The following is a 27,905-nucleotide window of genomic DNA, read 5'->3' as shown; positions in this document are numbered from 1 at the left end:
TTCATTACGGAGAAAAAACAACTTTAATTTCTGAAACAGAGCGGGGTCGGTTCTTTCGGCGCTGCACATTTTTCTACATTTGTCATTGTTTCGCTTTCAATTCAATTATAAAAATTCAAAGGACAAGTACTTTTAACTTGCTTTCATTTCTTAATACAGTGGAGTATTGACTTACTCATGGATGTGTTACAAGACTCCTCGCGAAAGTCAAGATTTCCTGCTGTGAAAAATGGTACATGTACTACTTTTTAATAAACATACACTAGAATTTCAGACACTTGTAAACAACCCTCTGTTTTAAATCATTCCTAACTTTAAATTACCGTTTCCTACATAAAGAATTAAATTTATACTTTATAGAAAAATATATATATTAAAAAGCGCTGTACTTTCAACGCAAAATGCTGTTACAATACAGAAAATCTTTTAAAAATTGTAAGAAACTTTCTTTTTAGCCTACTTTCCCAGTAAAAGTCAGAAAAAGAAGAAGAAAGCATGAAAGAAGGCTTAATGCATCTTAAAAATATCGTGAAAAACAAAAAAAAGTCAAAAATAAAAAAAATAATTAAATAAATATTGAAAAATTAAAAATTGGAAAGTAGGGTATTGAGATGGGGGAAAATGTCTGTCTGTCGGTCTGTCTGTCTGTCGGTCTGTCTGTCTGTCCCCCCTAATAAATTTTGAATGAATAGTCCGATTCGAACAAACTTTTTTTTGTTCTAAAGATCTCGGCGAGGACACCTCATTCCCATATTTCACTTTTTGATTTGAACTACTTTTTGTTCAATTTTGAACAGTTCAAAAAAACTTAACATTAGCGCCTACGGGGAAATTCAAAGCAATTCCGAACTGTGAGGCGAATTTGCTTCAAACAAACTTTGTAGGAAAAAGCTTTTGATAAAAAACTTGTATGTAAGATATCTTTTTGATTTGAACAATTTTCCGTTCAATTTTGAACAGTTCAAATCCCTTATCATATCAGCGCCTACGGGGAAACTGAAAGTCAATGTAGATTCCGTACTTGAAGGCGGATTTACTTCAAACAAACTTTGTTGGAAATAGCTCTTGACGACCTACTCCCGACTCCGACTCCGAGAATTTAGGGGGACCTGACACCGACTCTGACTCCTGTTCCCGACAATTAATCGGACTCCGACTCCCCGACTTCGACTCTGACTTCGTAGCTTTGGCAAACATTTATACACGGAGGACAAATGACTGACTCCGATTCTTGGATATTCGACTTCGACTCTTTTATCCCAAAATGAGATTGACTCCGACTCCGACTCCGCTGCTGTGGTTTAACTGTGAAATAATTATTGTTGATATGATTTGTTTTTATTTTCACGCTAAAGTTTTAATTTAGGTATTTAGTTTTCGGTGAATAAACTCGAAAAATATGCGCAGACGATTTTTTTTTTTTTTTTTTGACAATGAAAATTATTTCTTTAAGTTGACATTTTATTGTTTTTTTTTTATTTTGGTAAGTGCATTAATTCGTTTAAAAAATTATTTTCGGCAACAGGGGAAAAAGAAACGATTTTTTTTTTATATGATGTATTTATGTTAATGAACTTATTATTTTTTCGTTTTGAAAGCTGTTAAAAAAAATTTTTAATGGAAAGAAGTGTATTAGCTGCTTTGTTTAAAAGGTGCTGCTATTTTATTTGTTCGTTTTTTTAAGAAAAGTAAGGAATATTTTATTCCTAGAAATCAGCTTAAAATATTAAAAAAAGTATGTTTGAAAAAATTTGCGATTTTAGCTATTTTTGAGAATATTGATCAGGTACTAGAAAGTAGTATGGGTATACGGGAAAGTAGGCTCGTCTAGTTCTAGACGGAACTTCTTGTTTCATGTTCACAAGCTTTAGATAAAGCAGCGCACTTAGGTTTTATTTAAATTAACTTTCACATTTAGAATGCAAAAGGATCAATAGGATATGGAGTGGTTATTCGTGCACGCTAACGAAACGAGGTTTTACCCTAGTACGTTACAGTGTGGGAATATTTTATAATCAATTGGATTATAAAATGTCAGGGAATTCAAGTTTTTTTCTTTTGTTTCATTTTTTAATAAACTACATTGTTTCTTCAAAGAACTTATTTATGAAAAGAGAGGCATTTCTTGCAGCTGTCCAAAATGTTGCCCTAACGTACCTGTATGTCGGGTTTTCGTTTTAAAACGGTTATTACGGAAGGACAACTTTAATTTATCTTCTAGCTTTCTTTCAGACGCAACGTATTTTTTAGATCAGTATTTAGTATTATTCATTTTATTTCATTTCTTAACAATTACATCGCTTCTTTCAGAAACTTATTGACTAAAGAGAGAAGCATCTCTTGTCGATCTCCAAAAATTGCCTACACATGCCTGTACATTGTGTTTTCTTTTCAAAATGGTTATTATGAGGAGAAAACAACTTTTAACTTCTCAACCGGTGCTTAGTTGATCCTTTCAGAGGCAATTTTTCTTCGTTTGTCATTGCTAAATTTTCCGACTAAAAGAAAATAAAATCTGAGGATTATTATTTTTCGTTTTGTTTCATTTTTTAAAAACTACATTGTTTCTTCTAGAAACTTATGTTAAGAAGAGAAGTATATCTTGCAACGCTCCAAAATAAAACTCGCCAAAACATACCTGTACATAGGGTTTTCTTTTTAAGATGTTCATTAAGGAAAAAAAAACAACTTTAACATCTCAAACGGTGCATAGTTGATTCTTTCAGAGACCATTTTTCTTTGTTGATCAATGCTAAATTTTTCGACTAAAAAAGAAAAAAATTGGAGGATTATTGTTTTTCGTTTTGTTTCATTTCTTATTAATTACATTGTTTCTTCGAGAAACATATTCTAAGAAGAGTATTATATCTTGCAGCGCCTCTGGCCAAAACATTCTTGTACAAAGGGTTTTCTTTTCAAGATGTTCATTACGGAGAGAACACAACTTTAACATCTCAAACGGTGCATAATTTACTCTTTCAGAGGATATTTTTCACCTTTTGTCATTGCTAAATTTTCTGACTAAAAGAAAAATAATCGGAGGATTATCAGGGTTCGTACGGGTCATGGAAATCCTGGAAAGTCATGGAAAAAAATTAACGAATTTCAGACCTGGATAAGTTATGGAAAAATGAAATTTTCGTTCAGTCATGGAAAATTATTTAAAGTCATGAAAAAATGTCCTGGCCAAAGAGAAAGTAACAGTTGCTAAAAGAGCATCAGAAATATTAAGTGATTTAACAGTCCTACATATTAAAACTGGAAAATTGATCGATCCCAAAAACAATTCTGAATTTTGAAATCTCATTATATCCACTTCTGTAGCAGCCGCTCGTCTTTTTTTGCAATGTGATTTTACTGCTTGGACATCACTCATTTTGCATTAACCATTATTTTCAAGACTTTTATATTCTGTAGTAGCGAACTTGCACATTCTTGATTTTGCCACGCCCACTTAAAAAATGCAATTCAATTGCATCCGAGTTTGTTTCCATCACTCGTAAAAACTTTATTACTAATTATCAGAGTTTATCTCAACTTGTTGATAGTTTTAGAAAATGGAGATCTTTGGTTAGGTGATAAAACACAGGAATAGGAGAATTCTAATACTCTAAAACAGTACTGCCCAACATACGGCCCGCAGAACTAATCCATGCAACCCAATGCTACCTTCAATGTCAGGAATCAAACCCTATGTTCAGGAATTTCTGAACCTACTAATTTATATGCATTTGAAAATGTGCAAATAAGCAAACAAGTACATTTGAATCAGAAGATTTATTCACTACTGAATGTTTTTCTTTTTTTTTTAAATATAAATATTTGGTTTAGAAACGTGAATTTACTAAAGAATGGTTTTTCTTTAATGAATCAAAGTACTGTCAAGTTATGTGTATGCTTAAATGCACTGCTGATGCTTTGCATTTGAAGGCAACCTCTGAAGCAAATTTATTGAAACTTAGTAATGACTCATTGAACCTTTTTCCATTCATTATTACTCTACCTGTTTATAAAGATTATTAGACATTTAAGTACCGTTATATTTCATTCACTGTAGTTTTACTAACTTTACTAAAAGTTATATGATGAAGACAAATAAGAATAGTTTAGTTTTTAGGTGTACACTGATATTTTTCAATCACAAGTAAGTGCTTCGATGAGGTAGAAGCATTCCCGTAGAAGTTTCGCTAATGCTCATTTCCAAAAAACTTCCAATTTGAAATTAAATAGTACTAGTCTCTTCATGTAACAAGGTCATGAAATTGTTTTATGAAGTCATGAAAAAGTCTTGGAAAAGTCATGGAATTTTTTCATCCGAATAGAGTATGAACCCTGGATTATTGTTTTTCGTTTGTTTCATTTTTTAACAATTACATTGTTTCTTCGAGAAACTTATTTTAAGAAAAGAAGTATATCTTGCAACGCTCCAAAAAAACTCGCCAAAACATACCTGTACATAGGGTTTTCTTTTTAAGATGTTCATTAGGGGAAAAAAACGACTTTAACATTTCAAATGGTGCATAGTTGATTATTTCAGAGACAATTTTTCTTCGTTAATCAATGCTAAATTTTTCGACTAAAAAGGAAAAAAAATTGGAGGATTATTGTTTTTCGGTTTGTTTTATTTCTTAACAATTATATTGTTTCTTCGAGAAACATATTCTAAGAAGAGTAGTATATCTTGCAGCGCCTCTGGCCAAAACATTCCTGTACATAGGGTTTTCTTTTAAGATGTTCATTACGGAGAGAAAACAACTTTAACATCTCAAACGGTGCATTATTTACTCTTTCAGAGGATATTTTTCACCTTTTGTCAAATTTTCCGACTAAAAGAAAACAAAATCGGAGGATTATTGTTTTTCTTTTTGTTTCATTTCTTAACAATTACATTGCTTCTTCGAGAAACTTATTGTTACAAATTCTGTAAATAGTAATTATTTTTATAATTAATTTGTTGTAATCTGGCTAAATTTGGCGTTTATGCCATTATCTTTCATTTAAAATTATCTTAGTAACCTAACCTGTAAATAGTTTCTCGTAATGAATATACAGCCCCCTTACATTCGAATGAAATATATGGTCCCTCCATTTCTGAACGATAAGATTTGCGAATAGAGTAAAAAGAAAATATGAGAAATTGGTAGAACAAGGTAGGATTTTCTGGGTATTTCTTTGCCAAGTATAAAAGCCGTGTGGCATTTGAATGAGTGTTAGTTTTGCTTGTGAATCGTATCAGCCGTGCGCTGGAGAGCATGTATTTAGCTCTGTGTGTATTAGCTTTTGCGCTGTGTTTTTGCGTATTTTGAAGTAAATACGTGTGTGACCGTTGAGTTTACGGTGTTAATTGATATTTGCTTAAGTGCCGATGATTGATTTAGCAGTAGTAACTACATTTCCTGTACATAGCTGTAAATAAATCTCCTGTGCTTTTCTCAAGAACTGTGTCGTCATTCAAAGAAAGTTTGAAGTTGCACCGAACGCGTAACATTATTTTAAGAAGAGAAGTATATCTTGCAGCGCTCCAAAAAAAAACCGGCCAAACATACCTGTACATAGGGTTTTCTTTTTAAGATGTTCATTACCAAGAAAAAACAACTTTAACATCTCAAACGGTTCATTGTTTATTCTTTCAGATGCAATTTTTCTTCGTTTGACATCGCTAAATTTTCAATTGAATTATAAGAAATAAGACGATCAGTGCTTTTAATTTTAATTCATTTCTAAACAATTATATTGTTCCTTCAATGAACTTATTTATGTCAAGAAAAGTTTAATATTGCAGCTCTCCAAAAATATATCTGTACTTCGGGTTTTCTTTTTAAAATGATTTTTAGGAAGAGAAAACAACTTTAACTTCTCAAACAGCGTATCTTTAATTTTTTCAGCAGCAACCCATTTTTTCTTTTTTTTCATTGTCAAATTTTAATTGAACTATAAAATTATAAATTAAATACTGAAGTTTTAATATACCACGTTTTTAAAATGAACTAAAAAGTATAAAATAATATCCTCCTTTCCGTCGTCATGTTAGAAGATTTATGCAAAAATGTTGATTAAAATTAGAATAAACTAATAATTAATAGTTCATAAATGAATTTGATTATAGAATACTGCATTGTCATCGGATCTGAGGTCGCATATTAAATTTCAGAAGAATCCGATCACAGAAAGTGGGCGAAAATTGAGTTGCATGATTCCACTTGAACAGACATACAGTACACCAAATCAAGTTAATAAAATTGGAATAAATTACTACATAATTATTAATTAATTAATTTGATCATAAAATATTGCATTGTCATTGGGTGAAAGGTCGCATTCCAAATTTCAAAAAAATCCGTCGACGGGAAGGGGGGGAAAATATAGTTCGAAGATTCCACCCGAACAGACATACACCAAACTAAGTTATTAAAAACATGATAAAACCCAAGGGTCAGTGTTTTCGTTTATTTCTGTTCTTAATAGGTAATTACATTTTTTTTTTTTTTTTTTTCAAGTAACTTAATTATGTAAAGAGAAGCAAATTTTGCCGCTCTCCAAAATATTGCCGAATCCTACCTGTACGTTTGGTTTTCTTTTTAAGATAGTTATTACGGAAGAAAAACAACTTTAGTTTTTTTTTTTTTTTCCGCGTTTGGCCTTTTTTAAGTTTTCAATAATTGTAACAAAAAGTTCCGTCCGGAACTGAACGAGACTACTTTCCCGAAAACCAACATCAATTTTCTAGTAGTATCTAATTAATATTCTCTTAATTTGCCAAGACTGCAAATTTTGTCAAACATACGTTTTTTAACATTTTAAGCTGATTTCTAGAAACAAAAAATGCCTCGCTCATCTGATGAAATAGATGCGTAAAAAATTAACGAACAAATAAAGAAGTAGTACTTGTTAAACAATGCAGCTTATAGATTTTTTTCATAAAAAAACTCTTTAATCACTTTTGAAAAAAAAAAAGAATTCATTATATCAAAATAATAATAATAATAATCGTTTGTAAGCTTTTTTTCTTGGTAAAAGTACAGAACCTAGGATTTTATTTTCAAGTGATTTCCAAAAAATAATAAATAAATATACTTAAGAAAACAAATAAAAAATAAGATGTCCGCTAAAATAAATAATTTTCAACATCAAAAAGAAAAGAAATCATGCTCGGCTCTTTTTGTTAAAATATTATGAACTTCCAATTTCTCCCGTTGCCAAAAATAGAATAAATTAATTAAAACTTTAGAAAGAAATTAAAAACCTAATCATATCAACAATACATTCACAGTAAAAACTAGGGCTGCGGAGTCGGAGTCAGGCTGATTTTTGGGTGTCGGAGTCGGGAGTCGAAGATTTAAAATTTCATAAGTCGGTGTCGGAGTCGGTCATTCTCCCTCCATGTTTGCACCTCTGCCAGTACATGCAGAGTTGGAGTCAGACTGATTTTGCGATAAAGGAGACGGGAGTTGGAAGATTTTAAAATTCTAAAAATTGGAGTCGGTAACTTGCCGTCTGAGTCTGCAATTCTGCCAAGGTTACAGAATTGGAGTCGGAGTCGGACTGATTTTGGGGAACAGGAGTCGGAGTAGACGGCCTTAAATTCTAAGAGTTGGAGTTGGGAGTTGGTCCTTTTCCTTCCGTAGCCCTGGTGAAAACATCTGCGCTTCGAGTTCATTTCATTTTGATTCAGCCATCTGACTTACGTCAGTGTCTAGTCTACTTGATATGATATTTCTATTTTTATCAACAACTTTCTTGAAATTGAAAATTCAGAATTTATTTAGAATCAGCACAATTTTTTTGTGCCAAAATAATTCATGATATCTTTTATGTTTTTTTTTTTTTTTTTTTTTTTTTTTTGAACAGCTCAAAAAAAAATACCCTTAAAATAGTTAAATGGGGAGAAAAAAAAACCTTTTCAATATATTTCTCATCAATACCTTTTTACGCTTAAGTTTGTTTGAAGCAAATCCGGCTTCAATTTCGGGATCATTGCTCAAATCAAAAAGATCTACTGTAGTACATGTTTTTTATCTAGAGCTTTTGCCGACAGAGTTTGTATAAAGCACTTTAGCCTTTAAGTTCGAGATTCATCTCGTTAAATTTCGCCGTCGGTGCTTTTTTTTGTCCCTTTCAAAGTTGAACGAAAATTGTTCAAACGCAAAAGATGCTTTCTGTACTTGTACTTCATTAAGAGTTTTTTTTTTCTAACAAAGTGTTTTTGAAGCAAATCCGTCTTTAGGGTACGGGATCTACATTCGCCTTAAATTTCCCCGTAGGCACTAATGTATAGTTTTCTTGAACTGTTCAAAATTGAAAGAAAAATTGTTCAAATCAAAAAGTGAAATATGGGAAAGAGGTGTCATCGCTGAGATTTTCGAACGCAACGCAAAGTTTGTTTGAATCGATCAGTTCACTCAAAATTTATTTGGAGCGGGGGGGGGGGGCAGACAGACCGACACACATTTTCCCCGTCTCAAGACCATACTGTCAAATTTTCAATATTTTTTAAATTTTATTTATTTTTGACTTTCTTTAAGCGATATTTTTGAGATGCATTAAGCCTTCTTTCATGCTGTTTTCTTCTTTCTGTTATTTTTTCGGGAAAGTAGGCTAAAAAAGGCAGAGCGTCACTGCTTTTAATTCTATTTCATTTCTTAATACTTACATTGCTTCTTGCAGGATCGGAAACTTATTTATGTACAAAGAAGCGTATCTGGCAGCTCCAAAAAATTGACACTGGGTACATTGGGTTTCCTTTTTATTTTTAAGATGATTATTACTGAGAGAAAACAACTTTACCTTGCTTCTCAAACAGCTCATTATAAATTCTTTCAGAGGCAACGCTTTTTTCTCCATTTGTCCTGATTAATTTTCAATTGAATAATAAAAATCAAAATATCAAACATTTTCGTGTTATTTATTTTCTCAATAATTACACTGTTTCTTGTAGGAATTTATTTATGTACCCGGAAGCAGAATTTATTTCAACAGTCTGCGACGCTGATCAAAAACAAAAAATAGTCTGCAAAATAAACCGACATTAGAATACGCGTTAAATCTAAAACGGCACCGAGAAATACTTAAAAATAAGATGATAACTTAAGCACATAGAAAATACGATACAAACATTCGTTAGCTGAAATTTAAGATTCTTATTTCTTGGAAACTTTTATGTACCTCCCCCGAACTTAGAAATAGTCTGCAAACTTTCCTAAGAATCTGCGACGCATATCGCAGTTTCTGCTTTCGGGTTTGTGTACAGAGAGGTATATCTTGCAATTCTCCAAAAATAAATAAATAAATAAAAACATATCAGTATGTGAGGGGGGGGGGTTAACTCTTTAAAATGGTTACTAGAAGGAGAAAATAACTTTGTCTTCACAAACGGCTCACAGTTGGTTCTTTTAAACCCAACGCATTTTTCTTCGTTTCATTTTGTTAAGTTTTCAATTGAATTATAAGAAATCAAAGGATGGGTGTTTTTCATTTTATTTCATTTCTTAATAATTACTTTTTTTCTTCAAGGAAACTTATTTATGTGAAGAGAAGCATATTTTGCTGCTCTCCAGAAAAATTGCAAAGCATACCTGTACTTTGGAGTTCTTTTTTAAAATGGTTATTAAAATAGAAAACAACTTTAACTTCTCAAACAGTGCATAGTTTATTTTTCGGAGGCAATTTTTCTTTGTTTGTCATTGCTAAATTTTCAACTAAGTTATGAAAAATCATAAGATTATTGTTTCTCATTTTATTTCATTTCTTAATAATTACATTATTTTTTCAAGAAACAAATATATGTAAAGAGAAGTATGTATGTCTTGAAGCTCAGTAACAAAAAATGCCAAAACATACCTGTAAATTGTGTTTTCTTTTTAAGATGTTTTTTAATAAAAGAAAACAAATTAAATTTCCCATCCGCGCATATATTTGTTTTTTTCAGACGGAACGCATTTTTCATTTGCCATTGTTAAATTTCAATTAAATCATAAAAAATCAAAGCATCAGAGTTTTTAAATTTATTTCTGTTTTTAATACATAATTGCATTGCTTCTTCAAGAAACTTATTTGTGTAAAGAAAAGCATGTCTTGCGGCTCCGTTCTCCAAAAAATGTGATAACCTGTACATTGGGTTTACTTTTTGAAATGATTATTACACAGAAAAATTAATTTTAACTTCGTTAACTTCCCATAGTTGATTCTTTTAGACGCATTTTCTTTGTTTATGATAGCTAAATTTTCAATAAAATAGTTTTAAAAAAGCAGAGGGTTAGTGCTTCTCATTTTATTTCAGCTCTTAACACTTACGTAGCCGCCCTAACCCTGTGCCCTGGGCATGATTTCTTCATTCTGCTGCAAATCTTTATGTTGTCTTGGTCGGTCAGTAAATTTTCAAGAATTTTCTTAGTTATTAAAAAGAACAGAAGCATAGCCCATAGCACGTTCTTAATTACGTGACTGATTGCTCCCAATTGAAATTAAAGATTACTTTTCCTCAATTTTATATGCGCATGTATTTTTCTCACCCCAGTTTCTTTTCCAGAAAGGCAAGCCTGAAACCTTCCGTCCATACTTACGCCTTGACCATTGGATGATACCTTGCAATGTGGGCTTTGCGCCCCGCCTGCTACGACAATGACATGCCCATTGACTTGCGCAAGAAAGTGGTGTTGCAGCGAGACTTGGAGGAGAGGGAACAGAAGGAGTCATCCCGCAGGTCGGAGGACGCCTTCGAACCCAGAGATTACTCTCTGAACCGATGCAAGGACAGGCATCATGAGCCCCCTCGACACATTTTGCCAGTTCGGAAGCTCTCCCCGTTCATGTCGGAGCAGTACGGGGTGCGCTGTTCACTAGTCAGTCCCGAGGAAAACAGGTGTCAGGATCTGAGGCCTGGAAACCGAGGAACACTTGAGACCGCTATCAGGAAGCTGCACTTCAACAGCCAGCTGAAGCGGAGTTCCGAAAGTGGAAAAGAGGAAAGATGCAGGTGGGTATTAGATATGTTTCTTAGATTAACCATTGATCAGGACTCTTGACTGGTCAATTTTCCCTAAAAGCCCTTTAAGGACAAGCGCGTTTTTTTCAAAATCGGCTCCTGTTTCCCCTTTTCCTTTTAAAATTTCAGCTTCATTTTCGATTTTTTCTAACCTATGTTATCCATTTTTTTTCTAACAAAATTGGAATGTGTTGTTCATAACCTTACTACGATAATTTCTAGATTCTGAATCAAGTGGGTACATGACAACCAGATTTCGAAACCATTGGTTGTGCGTAAGAAATATATTTAGCAGAATTTCTTGTTCCAGGAAAAACTAATTTTATTTAAAAATATTTTTTTAGCAGATTAATCAGTAAAACCTTGCCGATTATAAATAATGGGCAAAGAGACCGATTATTGACGATTAATCAGTGCATCCCTTATTTTGAACGTATAAAACTCAAGTAAGGGCTCTCTCTCTTTTTTTTAAATTCAGGTCCTTTTTCTCTATAGGGAAAACCAAAAATCTGTAAGCTTTGTTACTCTTTGGCCACGAAGATTTCCAATGGGAGAGGAATTAAACTATTTTATTTGTTAAGATAGGGGTCAAGAAAGCAGATTTGCCTCAACAAAAACGAAGAATAATTGCTGTTAGCAGTATCCAGTGGCGCAGCCAAAAAAATTTTCTGGGAGGGGTTTTCAAAATCAAAAATTGTTGATTTCTTTATCATTCATTTACAATGCGTAATCAAGGGCGCCCATATAGAGGGGTAGGGGGGGGCTCAAGCCCCCCCCCCCTTAGAAATGAGAACTTCCTTGCTTTTAGTGCTTTTTTCTTTGCAAAAATGTATAAAAATTTCTTTTCCAGCCATTAATGACTAATATGAGCCAATCATGAATAAGTTATAAAAAATTATCAAATTTTAACATCTTTAATCTGTACTAAAATCAGTTTCCAGGGGAAAATATTGTAACGGATCCGGTTTTTCGGTGCGACTTCCACTTTCTTGAAATGAAGACACAGTTCTTGATAAAAACACAGGAAATTTATTTACACTATGTACAGGAAAGATCTTCAACAACTGCTAAATTATTCATCAGCAATTAAGCAATTATCACACAACACCGTAAACTCAACGTTTACACACGTATTTACTTCCAAATACGAAAACAACACAGCGAAAATGCCTCGCAATAAACAGAGCAAAAATGCACTCAGTTCGAAATCTCAATCGAAACTAACTGTTTATCCATCGCTAACGGCTTAAATACACCGAAAAGAAATTTCTCAAACATTCCACACGCTTCTGTAAAGTAGTAGACCGTTATCAATGAAAAGAAAGAAAATAGGGGTCGTATACTTTAGCCGAATGAAAAAGGGGTTGTATATTCATTACGGGAAACTATTTACAGGTTACGTTCCTACAATAATTACTATTTACAGAATTTGTAACATTGCCCCCTTCCTAAGGACTGCACGTCCCGGGCAGTACAATCCCCAGAAAGGGTGCCAAACTTCTATCACAAGTTTACAAATATACACATTAATTAATAACTATCAGATACAGAAAACACAATAATAACAAGAAATATTACTAAACATTAAAAGCAAAAATTATCTACAACTTTTATGTTATCAACCATGGTTGTTTACGTAATACTCATGAACTATGGCCATAGTATGGGGCTAACCGATCATAATGTACAACCCTAGGTTTTGCATTAGGTGATTTTTGGATCCTCACTACGACGTCATTTAGTCGGTTAACGACTTTGTAGGGTCCATCCCAATGCGACTGCAATTTGGGTGAAAGACCTTTCCGTCGGATGGGATTCCATAACCAAACCTTGTCGCCTTCGTTGAATTCATGTCCAGTAGACCTTGTGTCGTATCTGGTCTTCATCTTCTCCGCCGCGATGTTGATTCGCTCTCGTGCGAAGTTATGAACGTCTTCCAACCGGGCCTGGAGATTCTGGATGTACTCCTCAGGCGATGAAGGCGCATCCGGAGGACGACCGAAGACGAGATCACAAGGTAGCCGAAGCTCTCGTCCGAAGAGCATCTGAGATGGGGCAAATCCAGTAGTCTCGTGGACAGCACTGCGGTAGGCCAGCAGGAACAAAGGTAGCTTCTTGTCCCAATCCTGTTGATTTCTGGATACCATAAGCGAGAGATTATTCAGGATTGTGCGGTTAAATCTCTCCACCATGCCGTCCGTTTGTGGGTGTAGTTGTGTTGTCCTAGTTTTCTCAATTCCGAGAATTTGACATAGGCCCTTAAAAACAGCAGAGATGAAATTCCTCCCTTGGTCGGAATGAATCTGCAAAGGTGTTCCATATCTCGAGATCCAATGTTGGACTAGAGTCTCTGCTACGGTGGTAGCTTCTTGATCTGGAATGGGATACGCTTCGGGCCATTTCGTGAAATAGTCGATGGAAACAAGAACGTATTTGTTCCCATCAGCAGTTCTTGGTAGAGGACCCAGGATGTCGATTCCAATTCGTTCGAAAGGAGCTCCAACGTTGTACAGATGTAGCTTCCCTCTGCTTCTCTTCTTCAGTCCTTTACGAGCAGCACAGGCGTCACAAGAATGGCACCACTTCTCCACGTCATCCTTCGCTTTGCTCCAGAAGAAGCGCTCCCGAACTTTAGTGAGGGTTTTCAAGACACCAAAATGTCCTCCAGTCGCACTACTATGTATTTCTTTCAGAACATCTGAAATCCTTGATCGGGGAAGTAGTAACTGCCACCTAGACGTTTTGCCGTCATCAGATTCCCATTTTCGGTACAGTACGCCGTTCCGTAAATGGAGTGAATTCCATAAAGCCCAGTATCTTTTTGTTGCAGGACTAAAGATGGAAACGTCCTGCCAGCTAGGTCGCCGACTGTCACTTTCCATGAACTCCAAAATTGGTTTTATGTCGGGGTCTTCAAGTTGATCTTATCGAACTTGGTCGTCACTCCATGGATCAGGTTCTGATGATATTGGAGTCACTGTCACCTGATAGGCGGTAGGGCTAGTCGTTCCATACTGTTTCTCGATTCGGGAACAATAGTGGCAGTTCTCAGGACAGGGTCTCCTTGATAAAGCGTCAGCATTACCGTGAGATAACCCTTTTCGATGCTTGATCTCCATGTCATATTCCTGGAGCCGCTGTATCCATCTGGCTATCTGGCCTTCCGGATTTTTGAAGTTCAAAAGCCAAGTTAACGAGGCATGATCTGTCCGAAGCAGAAACTTTCGGCCGTAGAGGTAATGATGGAAGTGTTCTACAGCTTTCACTATGGCCAGTAACTCCTTTCTGGTGACGCAATAATTTCGCTCCGACTTTGATAAGCATTTGCTCCAGTAAGCGATGACATGTTCATTTCCGTCAATTTCTTGGGATAAAACAGCTCCGATGCCCTCGTTGCTCGCATCAGTGTCTAGGATGAAGGATTTTTCAGGCTGAGGATAGGCGAGGATAGGCGTTGATGTTAAAGCCTCCTTCAGTCGTAGAAATGCATCTTCGCATTCTTTGGACCATTCAAACTTTTGCTTGCTCTCCGTCAGCTTATGCAAAGGTCGTGCAATGTTGGAAAAACCCTTTACAAACTTCCTGTAGTACGTGCAGTGCCCCAGGAAACTTCGCAGCTGATGGATGTTTTCGGGACGACTCCAACTCTTGACCGTAGATACCTTTTCTGGATCGGTTTGCACACCCTCAGAAGAGATGATGTGACCAAGATAGTTCACTTCCCGGCGGAACAAATTACATTTGGACGGACTTAACTTCAGATTGGCTTCCTTAAGCTTTTGCAGCAACTTCCTAAGATTTGCCAGATGTTCTTCGAAACTGCGTCCCACGATGATGATATCGTCTAAGTAGACCAGACAGGATTCGTAGGAAAGTCCTCTTAACACTGTCTCCATAAGACGCTCGAACGTAGCTGGTGCATTGCAGAGGCCGAAGGGCATCACTTTAAACTGCCATAAGCCTTGTCCAGTTGTAAATGCTGTCTTCTCTCGGTCATCAGGGTGTATCTCAACCTGCCAGTAGCCGCTCTTCAAGTCCAGGGTCGAAAACCACTTGTGTCCGGAAAGAGTGTCCAAGGTGTCGTCTATCCGTGGAAGAGGGTAACTGTCTTTCTTGGTGATTTCATTCAGCCGTCGGTAATCGACACAAAATCTGGTGGAGCCATCTTTCTTTCGGACCAAGACGATGGGAGAGGCCCAAGGACTGGATGACGGTTCGATTACATCATTCTCCTTCATCTCTTTCAGGAGGGTCTCGACCTCTTCCTTCTTGGCGAACGGTAGTCGTCTTGGATGCTGTTTAATAGGTGGGTGTTCTCCAGTGTAGATCCTATGCTGCGTTAAATTCGTACGGCCAACATCCTCCGATGTAGATGAAAACAGATGCTTAAAGTCATCCACCAATTGTTCCGCAGCAGTTCTTTGATCTTTCGATAAGGGTGCACTCCCAATTAACTTCGATGTCAAGGACTCAGAAGACACAGTTTCGGGGGAATTGATTCTTCTAATGATGCAGTTTACTGGAGTACAAGTTGCTAACACTTCACCTTTCCGAATATTCCTTGGCCTTTCACTCACGTTGGCGACTCTTACAGGAATTACGTCCTTGGAAAGGTCCACAAGCGTAGATGCTACCAGCACTCCTTTTAGGTTATTGCTTAGGTTAGGGTATTCAATGAGTCCAAATCGAAAACTATTGCTTTCTTCAATGGAGCCAGGTATTAATGATTCTGACCTTGAGGGAATCGATAAATCTGTCTGGGCTATTATTTGATGAGCGGATTTTACATCACTTTCCGCAGGGAAAACGGCTATGTCTTCTCTCATCGAGTGCAGCTCATTAGTCTTGAAGTCGAGAGTGAAGTCATATTTCTTCAAAAAGTCCAATCCGAGAATGAAGGGGTCCGTGATATTAGCGACGAATGCCGTATGATGGTAGGTGGCATTCCCAAACACTATTTCCAAGTCCACTTTACCGTCAATCTCAATTTTGTCACCTGTCACAGTCTGGAGACTTACGCGTGGCGATGTCCACAGCAGTTTCAATCCAAATTCACGAGCCACATCTGTCCTAATGATTGTCACATTGGCTCCAGTGTCGACAATCAGTCTGCAGGGGTTCCCATTTACATGTGCGTAAATGAAAAGTCCATCACTGCCACTACTAGAAGAGGAAATCTGCAGAGCTCTAGTGGTGGTGATTTCCTTCCCTCGCGTAGCTTGGCGAGCCGGACAACTCCTTCGCAGGTGTCCTTCACTACCGCATTTCCAGCACTTCTGCTCTTGTTTCTTTTGGGCTGTTATGCTGCTCAGATGTCTTGTCAAGTCACCGAGTTGTCTCTCAAGTTCAGCGAGGTGGGACGACCTGGAATCAGACTCAACAGCTTCCTGAGTCCGGATTAGATGGCGATCCACACGGGTTGCTTCTTGGGCGGCCTCGTATCTCATCGCATACACAACAGCAGAATTCAGGTCTTTGACATCCGCCATCCGTAGAGCTTTCTGGATTTCCGGATCTCGAACCCCGTCGATGTAGTAGTTGAGTGCCAGGTTGTCTCGAACATCCGCAGGACAGTCGCAAAAAGCAAGATGAGACAGTCTCTCGACGTCCGCCGCTAGCTCTTGCAGGGTTTCCCCGGTTTTCTGGAAACGGGACTTCAACTGGAGTCGGCTGAAGTCTTTCTGGCACTTCTCACCGAAGCGAAGCTCCAACGCAGATGTGAGGGCGGCGAAATCCAGGCGCTGGCTGTCCGGAAGGGTCTGAAGAATGTCCGCTGCGTCACTTCTCAGGGATGCTGCAAGATGACAGGCCTTGGTAGCAGAGTCCCATCCGTTCGCTTCCGCCGCTATCATGAATTGAGTTTTGTAAACCTGCCACGAAGTTTTCCCATCAAGTGTGGCAAGTTTAATGGACGGTCGAGCAACCGATGTGGGAGCGCCAAACTGTACAGAGCTGCTTTCCGCGATCGCCAATCTCCTTTCCATGTTTTTAATTTTCTCATCCACATGATTTTCAACTGTTGCGATACGGTTTTCTACTGTTTCAAACTTTTCATCAAAAGCATCAACTCGATGCTCTATCTCATTAAATTTGTTTTCCATCACAGTCTTTACCGAAGTAAGGTCGTTTTTAATTTCCTCTTGGTTAGAAGCTAAATCATTTTTCAGTACCATTAAATCACTTTTCAATTGTTCTTGATTAGCCGCAATGTCATTTTTAATTGTTCTTGATTTGCAGTAAAACTTGCAGTCAAATCACTTTTTAATTGTTCTTGATTAGCCGCCATATCATTTTTTAATTGTTCTTGATTAGCCGCCATATCATTTTTTAATTGCTCTTGATTAGCCGCCAAACTTTCAGCCAAGTCACTTTTCGCAGCATTAATTGCTTCCAGAAGTTGTTTTAATTAGTCATCCATTGCGCGAGTAATCACCATAAAAACAAAGTCTATAAATTCAAACAGTCTTTATGAAAAAATGTCCAAAGTCACACTTACTCCAAGAAAGTCCAGAAGAAGCCCCACGTTGGGCGCCAATTGTAACGGATTCGGTGCGACTTCCACTTTCTTGAAATGAAGACACAGTTCTTGATAAAAACACAGGAAATTTATTTACACTATGTACAGGAAAGATCTTCAACAACTGCTAAATTATTCATCAGCAATTAAGCAATTATCACACAACACCGTAAACTCAACGTTTACACACGTATTTACTTCCAAATACGAAAACAACACAGCGAAAATGCCTCGCAATAAACAGAGCAAAAATGCACTCAGTTCGAAATCTCAATCGAAACTAACTGTTTATCCATCGCTAACGGCTTAAATACACCGAAAAGAAATTTCTCAAATATTCCACACGCTTCTGTAAAGTAGTAGACCGTTATCAATGAAAAGAAAGAAAATAGGGGTCGTATACTTTAGCCGAATGAAAAAGGGGTTCTATATTCATTACGGGAAACTATTTACAGGTTACGTTCCTACAATAATTACTATTTACAGAATTTGTAACAATATTCTGCTAAATCATGGGGAAAATTTTTGAGCCCCCCCCCCCCTTTAAAATTTTGCATATGGGTGCCCTTGTGCGTAATTATTCAATATCAAAGAATTTCTACAGATTAGTAATTATTCATTATAAGTAACTTCTTAAAAACAATTAATAATTCGTGTTGCTGTCACTATGAAATGAAGAAAGTGGGAAAAGCACAGAATATTTATTATTAGTTTTACTTTAATCTTATATTCATTTTTTGCGTGTTTTTCGCGAGATCACTTAAAAGCTCCTCCTAAAATACATTCATGTATTTTTGAATGTCAAATGCTAGCTAATAACGGTTTCTATCTTTCGATGAGAATTGGTTAAGAGCCTCAGAAAATCGGGTGCGGTAGGCTTCCTCTCACTAGATGTCCCTAAAAAGGAGTTGTGCAGAGATGGAAGTGCTGAGGGACCATGATACCCTGTAGAGCTTTATTGACATCATTTTAGCTATCTTATACCAAGGGGGACGTGGGTTGCTTATCATGAAATACAACTTTTATATTTAAGAATTGAAAAGCAATTTCTGACTGCTTCCCGATTATTAAAAACAGTAAAATATTTTGTTGAACCTATTCCGCTTGGAAAAGCTCAAATACTCTGCTTTTTCCCTTGATCTTAATGGAAGAAATGAATGTGCTTGTGTTCTGGGAGGGGTTTTAACCCCAAAACCCCTCCCGTGGCTGCGCCACTGGCAGTATCAGAATTCTCTCCAAGAAGTAGAGAACTCTCTCAAGGCATCTTTTAGTCAGAGCTTCACTGTACGAAACAAAATAAGGGAGAAATACTCTCTCCTCCGAACTCTAATGGTATTATAAACCTTCTCGGTTTGAGATACCCGAGGAGAGATTTGATTGAGAATCAAATTTTACGAGCTCTTTTGCAGCCACGAAAAAAAAATTGTAAGAAAATCAAGATTTCATAAAATTAAAGAAAATAAAGCGAAAACGAATGCATATTTTAAAAGCAAGCTATATAATAAGGTTTGTGTATCGAATTTTTTTTTCTTTTGTATCCTCAAAAAAATAAATAAACACAATAAAAATATAGTAGATTCTCTCTAATCTGAACACTCATTGGACCAAAACAAAAGTGTTTAGATTATGGGTGCGTTCGTTATAGAGAGAGACTGGATAATGCATATGTATTCACCAGTACCATCTAATTGTATTCCGAATATCGGGGTGTTCGTATTAGGAGAGTGTTCAGATAGAGTCCATTGTACTTTCGTTAAAATGTTTCCTGATTTTCATTAGGTATCATATATTAGTAGTTAATTTCAGCTATCTTCAATTCAACGTCTTGAATAACAGAACTCCACTTAATCAGTATGAATAAGTATTTCACTATTGTTTTGTGCCTCAAAACAAGTCTAAGGGCAAGGTGAAACTTCAAAACGAAAGAAATAAAATATTTTTACCTCAGATTTTCAGAAAGAAGTACTTCGATTTTTTTTTTTTTTTTAACTTTTACCTCAAGTAAAAAGAGAGAGAGATCCCCCCCCCCCTCCTTTTTTAGCTCGTAAAAGACGATTGAAAAAGACTTCGTTTGGAAGATTTTTAGGATCTAGCAAACTGTTGGTAACATCGCGAATGTACTTAAATTAAAGTTGAGTTAAGATAAAACGATCTTGAAATCTTTTCAAATAATCTTGAAAATAAATTCCTAAGTTTGTTTATAATGGTACAAAAATTTCAAAAATAGCAAAGAAATTTTTTTTTTTTTTTTTTTTTGCAAATAAGCGGCTAAAATCACAGCTGAATAAAAATAATAAGCTATGTAAAAAGGGTGATTAAAAACGGAAATTCTGAAAAAAAAAAAGGCATTAAAATTTTGATCATAGCAAGAAACAGGTTTTAAGTAACATATTTAATGTAAAAGAGAAGGGTTTCAAAACAAAACCTGGACTTTTATAAGTTAATGAACTTCAATTTATCTCTTTTTCTGGATACTAATTCATAGACCAGGTTAAAACACTTAATTTAAAACGCAAACAAATGAAATTCTGTGAACTAAAAGACGAACATAGAATATAACACACCATTTGAAACGATCTAAAACGCAACAGTGAAACGAAAACTTAGCTTTCCTTTTTTACAGCCTTCTATATCTCATCCTAATGTAACCCACACCACAAAGTACAACTTGTAAGTTAAGAAAACTCCAGTCGTTCCTTTTAGCAGAAAATATATTTTCTGAGCAGGAAGCAGCAGTTTTTCTGTTCCATGGCAGTACCAATTAGAAATGCACTGATAAGCAAATTGGCCGATTACCGATTAATCGGCTGTTGATATAACCGATCATAATGATTATTTTTAATGCTTTTTTTTTTTTTGACTTTAAAAATAGTTAACAGTTTATTTATGAGAGACGATTTTTCTCCTCTTTCCTAATTTTCCAAAAATAATTTCAAAATTTTATGCAATTTATTTCAGCCAATTTTTATATTAATGTTAATAAAATCACTTAATGTTAATCAGACATGAAAATTTAAAAATATTAGGGGCGGTTTTTGGTCAGCAGACAAATTTAGGAGCATTTTTTAATTTAAATTGATTTTTAAATTATTAGTAGCCATTTAACCCAAGTTTTTTATTCATTGTAAAAAATATATATATAAGGTTATCTAAAAGCACTATTCTAAAGGGGAATATATATACATATTTTTTTCTTGTTGAATCAAAACTTAATAATTTAAATAGTGAGTTGTGTCATGCAATTATATGTATAGTTACAAGGAACAAAATAACTGAAAAAATATTCAAGTTGTGTCATCAAAAGCTGGGGTTAAGGTATCATCGTAAACTTTAGGAAATGATCCTGATTTTCTTTTAAGAAATAAAACAAAAGAGTTGGGGGGGAGAGAGTTAAGGGGAGATTCCTGTGGAATCATATACACTTTTGTTTATTTCTGTTACATTTCTGTCCTTCAAAAGATTAATAGAAATAACATAAAACTAAAAAGAAGCTGCAAGGCAGGTGATATGGAAAACGTTGGGGAGGAGGGAGGGGGGATAAATTATTTTTGCATTCCAATTTAAATGTCCTGTAATTTAATTATTGTTCGTAGTGTTATGCGAATTTCAGCTGTGAGAGTTATTCTTTAATATTTCATTCAGTTTTACGCACTTTCTAAACTATTTGTTTTTACTCTGTACACGTTCATACTGCAGTTCTAAAATAATGTTTGCAGCAAATTACGATTATTTTATTGTTCATAAATGTATTCATCATAGTTTCTTGTTGAAGGTACGCTTGAAAGAAAAATATTTTTTTCCTTCGATTGATCAGCAAAATTTGGCTGATTATAAATGATCGGCAAAGTGACCGATAAATCGGTGCATCCCTAGTCCCAATATTCATTGATAATGTTTTTAATAATTAATATGAAGACACGTTTTAATGAAAATGTCATTTAAAAGTTGTAATTTGATAACCACAAACGAATGCAAAGATTTAACCGAAAGTGTTTCAAAGAACAATGGATTATGTGGCTTTTGAAACCTGCATATTAAAAGTTCTTAAATTTTTACTAAGTAAATATTTCAGTTCATTAAATTCTAACACATTTTGAAAAATTTATTTTTCAATGCTCTACAACTTATTAGAAATCAAATTATGGTAAACAATAAAATCAATTTCTTATCTTCAACAGATCCATCGATGCCTTACTGGAGAACAAAAAGGAAAATTCTGTGAAAGAAAAATCTCCTGTTCGGTCCAGCAGTTGTCCTAACTTACTTGAAATAATTGCCTTAAAACCACCGAAATGCCATCAACCTGCTAACCATCATGACATCATTCGTGAAGTTGAAGTATATGACCATCAGACTGATAGGACGCCCATAAAGTATTCTAACTCAATCAGATACTCTCAAGTGCAGGACCAATACCACGAAACTTCCCCAGTCATAGGTGGAGCTAGAAAGAGAAAATCTTTTACTCCTATTTATGGTGATCGGATTCCATCCCCAAGAAAGTCACCCGAACATCATCCCTATGAAGAGTATTACTCCCACCCAGAAGTTCTTCGCCAGCAGCTACATCAACATAGTAGATCTCCGTACCTATTGCATGTGTATGATTACTACCAGCAGCTAGTCCAAAGACTGCGAGAACATTCCACGACTAATCTACGCATGCATGTTCCAGATTCACCAACTCCTACAGAGGAGGACATGCAGCTTGATGCACAGAGGAAGAGGCCTTGTCGTGCTTTGACTGGTAAGCATGTAAAACAAGGCACTGGAGCAAGCATATCTACCTTGCTCACCCTACGACAGAAAATTCAAGAAAGACAGAAAGCTAAGGAAGACCAACCGAGAAATTTACTCAATGTCTCAAAGAAAATGTGCCCTTTAAAAAAGAATACTCCTAAAAAGTCTAAGCAAACTTCCAAAACATCTTTAAATAAAATTAGTAACTTTTGATATTGCGCTAGCTTGTGGCAGCTCGTGAGTTATAAACTTGCAAAAATCATAAGGCATTACTTTTTTTACTATGGAATATTTATTTTGTACAAAAAGACATGTAGCTGAAATTATTACTATAAATAATTAAATCTTGAAAACATATCATGAATTTAGTCTTCAAATTTAAAATAACTACATATTAATTCATCTAAAACATTGATGTAAATCATTGCTTTTCGATTTCAAATGTGGCGAATGAAAAAGGAAATCTGTGTTAAAAAATAGCTTTATGCTGAGTAACAAATTTAAACAAATTTGGTTATGATTTATTGCAAATTATGAAAGAAGTAATGTAGTTTAGTTATTGTATGTTTTCCAGAAAGAGAAAAGAAGCTTTTAAGACCCACAAATCAGTTGTGTTTTTTAGTCTTTTAAAATTAAAAAAAAAATACTAATGATAGTTACCAATTTTTTCCCTTATCATAATGATTGTAAATAATGGCGAAGTCTAATCAATCTGTTTTAACGAGCAATCTACTACAAAACGTTAGTAAACATACACTAAGAGCAGTCTTCCCTGTGTTTCTTCTTCTACATTCTTGAACTACTGGAAAAATAACAATAAGTCATTATTAAGATTTGACATATCTGTATTTTCTGTAATTAATATTCTCTGAGCTGGTGTGTTTTTTTTTTTTTTTTTTTTTTTTTTTTTTTTTTTTTTGAGACAATGGTAATATTATAAAAAATATTGTGGTAAGAAGCAGTTTTAAAACAAGTTTCACATACCTTTGAAATCCAGATAAATTTCTACCCTTTTCATCAATTCGTTAAACTTTTTGTATACTTAAAGTCATTTAATCTTCTTCACCATCACTGCTGCCACAAATAACTAACACAAAATCTTTCAATTATTTATCTGTCATGTCCATAGTAAAACTTGAGAAACTTTTTATGTGACTAAAAACCATTGGCTGCTTTGCTTTTACAATGTATACAATATCTTTGATTTTCTTTTCTGTTGTTGAAATCCTTTAAAATTATTTAGCTGATATCATACAAAGAATATGTAGTTACCAGTTCAAACCTAGCAAGGGTTTACAGTACTTTTATCACATTTCCTAATTCAAAAAATTGAAGTCATTATTACTTTAAAAATCAGCATTTTATGCAACAAACCATTAAAGAATAACAGGAAATTTGCTGTTCTTGAAATTATATTTTGCAACTGTAAAAAAAATAAAAATGGGTTCTAAGTTGCATAAATATTGTGATATATTCAATGCATAAAACAAGCAGGGAAGAGAATGAAAATCATTTTCAGAAACCATATGCTGTTTTACAGCTATATATTGACAGTTCATCAAAAGCATATAAGCTTTGTGCCATTTATTTATATCTCATACTGCATTAAATAAAATATTTTCCTCATTCATAAATCATTTTCAAAGCATCATTCTTCAAAGCTCTTTCGACTGAAACTCGTGAAAATTATTACTTTTGAATTAAATAGCTCAAAACATCAAAACGAATCGGCAATAAAATGACAATGTAGCATAAGTTTCATAAGGACTGTTTCCTTGCTTTTTGCTTGGTCCATGACATTTCAAGATAATCGCCATAAACGTTTAATATACAGTAAAATCTCATTACAGCAAATACGCATTTTAAAAAAAAATTTCTCGGTGAAATAAATGTTCAGTCTTATAGTAATAACCTTCAGGTTTCTTGAATTCCATTACAACCTAACTCCTGTAACAACAAATAAAATGTGTATTCCCTTAAAGTTTGTTGTAACAAGATTTTACTGTACTTATAAATTTTTAAAATTAAAAAAGCAAAAATATTTGTTTTCAAATTTCTTTTCTGATACCTTAAACCAAAAAATATTCTTTTGGGGAAAAAAATAGAAGTTTACAGTATTTAATATTTTTGTGATTTTTCGAAATTATTATAATGCATCAGTCAGATCAAAAGTAAATGTAAAGTACTTTAACCCCTTGACACCCGAATGGCTTTTCTAAAGTACATAAATACATAGCAGTGTTATCACTGGTATGTATTTACATACTTACAGTGCGCAGGGCTAAGTTCTGGCTGACCACACTTCCTCATGTTATCCAAAGTCATGAGACAAAAAGTGACAAACAGTTTAATATAACTAGAGGCCATGTGCTAGTATCTTAATCCGTAAGGAAATTAATATATAATCCTTCTATTTCATGGGCTGATCAGACAATTAATTGGTCTATTGGTAGAAACACTAGCACAACATAGTGTCCGATGTCTCTTCCGAAAAGGGAGACCAGAAACTGAAAAACGACAGCTCAGATACAAATAAAACATGACAAACATCTAGTTGTCATCTATGACAAGATCAGGACCTATGCATCATATGGCCTGGATGTCAAGGAGTTACTAAATTATTTTTTTATTACATTGGCATTAATCTTTTAATTCTTGAATTTTCACCCTCTTTCAAAACTTTTAAAGTGAGAATTAAATCCTAACAGATCTCCAGGAAAACTTCTAAACATGTCAATTATTTATTTAGTATAATGGTTAAATACAGCATTTAGTAACAAGTAGTTGAAATAAGTCTTCAAACATCTAAGTGGCAAATTATTACCGAGAGTGAAAAATTGATAAATTTCAACATAAAATTTATATTTTAATATCAAAAGAATTTTGCAAGCAATAAGTCATAATTCACAGAAAAAGTGCCTGAAAATTGGAGCAATATTTTGACATTTTAAGGAAAAACAAATTTTGTAACACATATTCCAAGCTTGCTTTTAGCATTGGTGTATGGATTTTGTACATTTTTCTACTGATTTTTGTGTCTCCATTCTGTGGGGAAAGTTTACTTCCCCATGATTTGTAATGTGTAAATTTGTATGCATTTGTAATTTATTTTTTGATGAACAAATATTTTCATACCTTATTTATTTTCCATTTTGAAACCATGGCTATCTGCTGTTTTGATAGAAATTTTACATTTGTAGAATGTATAATGAACTGTTCTGTGTATAAATGATGTATGTTTTATATTTGTCATTTTAATACAAAAGCAGCCTGAGCCAAATGGTTGCTTTATTTATAAAAATCATTTTGAGAGTATCATAAGCACTCAGAAATCATTCCAGCATAAAGATATTTATGTCATTGCATTTAAAACCCTGTAACATTCCTGCTTACTAAGCAAAATAAATGACTTACATAATGAGATTTATGTGCATTATTGATCAAAAATAATCGAGACAAACATTAGCATTCATACAGCTTCAAAAATGGGGGCACCAATACACCCAGGCGGTTTAGGGTACACTCAGAAAGGCTCCTAAGTGTTTGCCCACACGCCCACAGAAAACTTTAAAAAATTATTAATAAAAGCCAGGGCTCAAAAATATCATGATATTTTAGAAAATATTCCATATTTTGGTATATATCCGACATTTTCAATCAGCACAAACTAAAGTCTTCTAATAAGGTTTCTTTCATTATACTTATCTAATATTTCATTTTACATTTTCATCAATATTAATGGAGTTAATTTAGCATTAGCTGTTTTACTCCTTTTTCTTCTGTTAACTACTTTTACACAGTTATATGATTCAGAAATAAAAAAATAGGCATTAGCCGGTGCACAGTCATTAGAAAAAAAATTCTGACCAACGTTTAATATTTAATCAGGCACTTATAATATTAATTTAGATTGCTACATTACTAATATTTTTATGAATATAAAATAAAAAGGAATATGGGCAATTCCATGAAACTAGGGACACCACAGTAAAAAAAAACCTTCATGGTATCAGTAATTCTTTCCTTTCATATGAGGCAAAAAAAGACCGTATATTTCTAAAACTATGTGAAAAAAGTTATAAACACATTTTTTGTAAGCTTTATGGGCAAATTTTGACAATACTATACTCGGTGTCCATGTGTCCTTGTATTAGCTGTTCTAAAAGTTAATCTTTTTTTTACACTAAGGAAGTTAATTGTTATGTCTAAAATCTTATTTTTTATTGAAATTTAGTTTACATTGGAAGAGAATAGACCAATAAAGAAACTTTAAACTGTTTTAATTGTTTTTTTTTTAACTAGGCCTCATACTCTAATGTAATATCAGTCACAAAACTGTATAAAAGTTTTCATTGCTTAAACCAAAACAAACCCAAGTATATAAAAAGTCATATTCTCTTCATTTATGATGATATTTTTAATATTAATCCCTTAAATTCTTAGAAATAGTTGAATTTAATTATTTAAAACTTATTTGAAATATGTAACATCAGTCACATTTCTCTTTTTGTTAATAAACCTCAAACAAATTGCACAAATGGCACTGACCGCTGCAGAAAGGCAAAAAAGGAGGCGAGATAAATTAATAAATACAGGAAAACATGAAAATTATAAAAAGTAAAACAAAGTAGAAGCTAAAAAGAGCAAATGATAAAAAATAAATAATATAATTTTTAAAAAACTAGAATAATTACTAAAGTTTGTTCAGAATAAAACTAAAAAGAGAAATTAGGTGAAGGAGTAGAAAAAAGTAGAACAAATTTAAAATATTGAAGTCCCAGGCTTAAATTAGCAGCTGCGTTGCCCCTCTTTAAAATAATTAAACCTTGGTAAAATCTGTTAATCATTCAAAGCGCTCTTTGTCATATCTTCACAAAAGAAAACAACAGCTGTAAAAAATTGTTCCAACAAGAAATTTGACAAACAGATACTCCTCGTCCTCCATGTGTTACATTTGAATAAAAGTGCAACATCATCGATACAGAAATATTTCTAAATGTCACAGCTACATGGAAATTTCAGAGCTATCATCATCCGACTTGCAGTCATGTTATAAAGAGTTATATTTGAGTAACACTTTTTTTTTTAATTCAGAAGCTGCAGCAGGTGTTTAGCAACACCTTTTTTACAGTAAAGGAGGGAATCACTTCCAGCAGAACATGTTCCAAAATTGTTAGCTGCAACTGGAGAACAGGTTCTTGAAGAATATGACAAATAATTGTTTCACAAGAAGTTAGAGGCATTGAAATTGAAAACTAGGAGTATTTAGTGATTGTCAAGATTCAAGCAGAAAAACATTAGAAATAGTCTGTGAATGTAAATGAAATTTATTATTCACATGAGAAAGTAATAAAATATTTAGCGCACTAGATGTAGTAAATGCAAGAGGACTTTTTATTTTATGAAAAACATTAAAAATATAAATTTTAAAACTTTATAAATGTACTTTTATTGTAATTTAAATACAATTTTAAACAAAACATATGCTAATTTTATTTTTAAGGAGAAATAATTTATAATTGCAGCAATTTTTTTTAAATGTAACATCAGTCACAAAATCTTTGTATCATCAGTTACGGGTGTTAAATAATTTTTATACTTTCAGTTTTTAAGTTTTTTTTCAATGAAACAAAGTGTTTCCATCAAGTCTAAAGTCTCTATTTTAAG

The 27,905-nt window shown here is 34.2% G+C and overlaps 1 protein-coding gene across 3 annotated transcripts in view; it reads left to right on the top strand.

Annotated features, from left to right (window-relative positions):
• The window catches only part of LOC129222429 (uncharacterized), a 140,895-nt gene extending 118,152 nt beyond the window's left edge, over nucleotides 1–22,743 (top strand). For all 3 annotated transcript variants that reach the window (XM_054856944.1, XM_054856942.1, XM_054856943.1), the window contains exons 3-4: nucleotides 10,526–10,972; nucleotides 21,677–22,743. In XM_054856944.1, the coding sequence (XP_054712919.1) occupies nucleotides 10,587–10,972; nucleotides 21,677–22,451 (1,161 nt within the window). In that variant the 5' untranslated portion in view covers nucleotides 10,526–10,586 and the 3' untranslated portion in view covers nucleotides 22,452–22,743. The remainder of the gene's footprint in view (nucleotides 1–10,525; nucleotides 10,973–21,676) is intronic.
• Nucleotides 22,744–27,905: the final 5,162 nt, after the last annotated feature.

This window comes from Uloborus diversus, chromosome 5 (assembly GCF_026930045.1).
Source record: "Uloborus diversus isolate 005 chromosome 5, Udiv.v.3.1, whole genome shotgun sequence".
Taxonomy (NCBI): domain Eukaryota; kingdom Metazoa; phylum Arthropoda; class Arachnida; order Araneae; family Uloboridae; genus Uloborus; species Uloborus diversus.
This window is presented reverse-complemented; position numbering and strand designations above follow the sequence as displayed.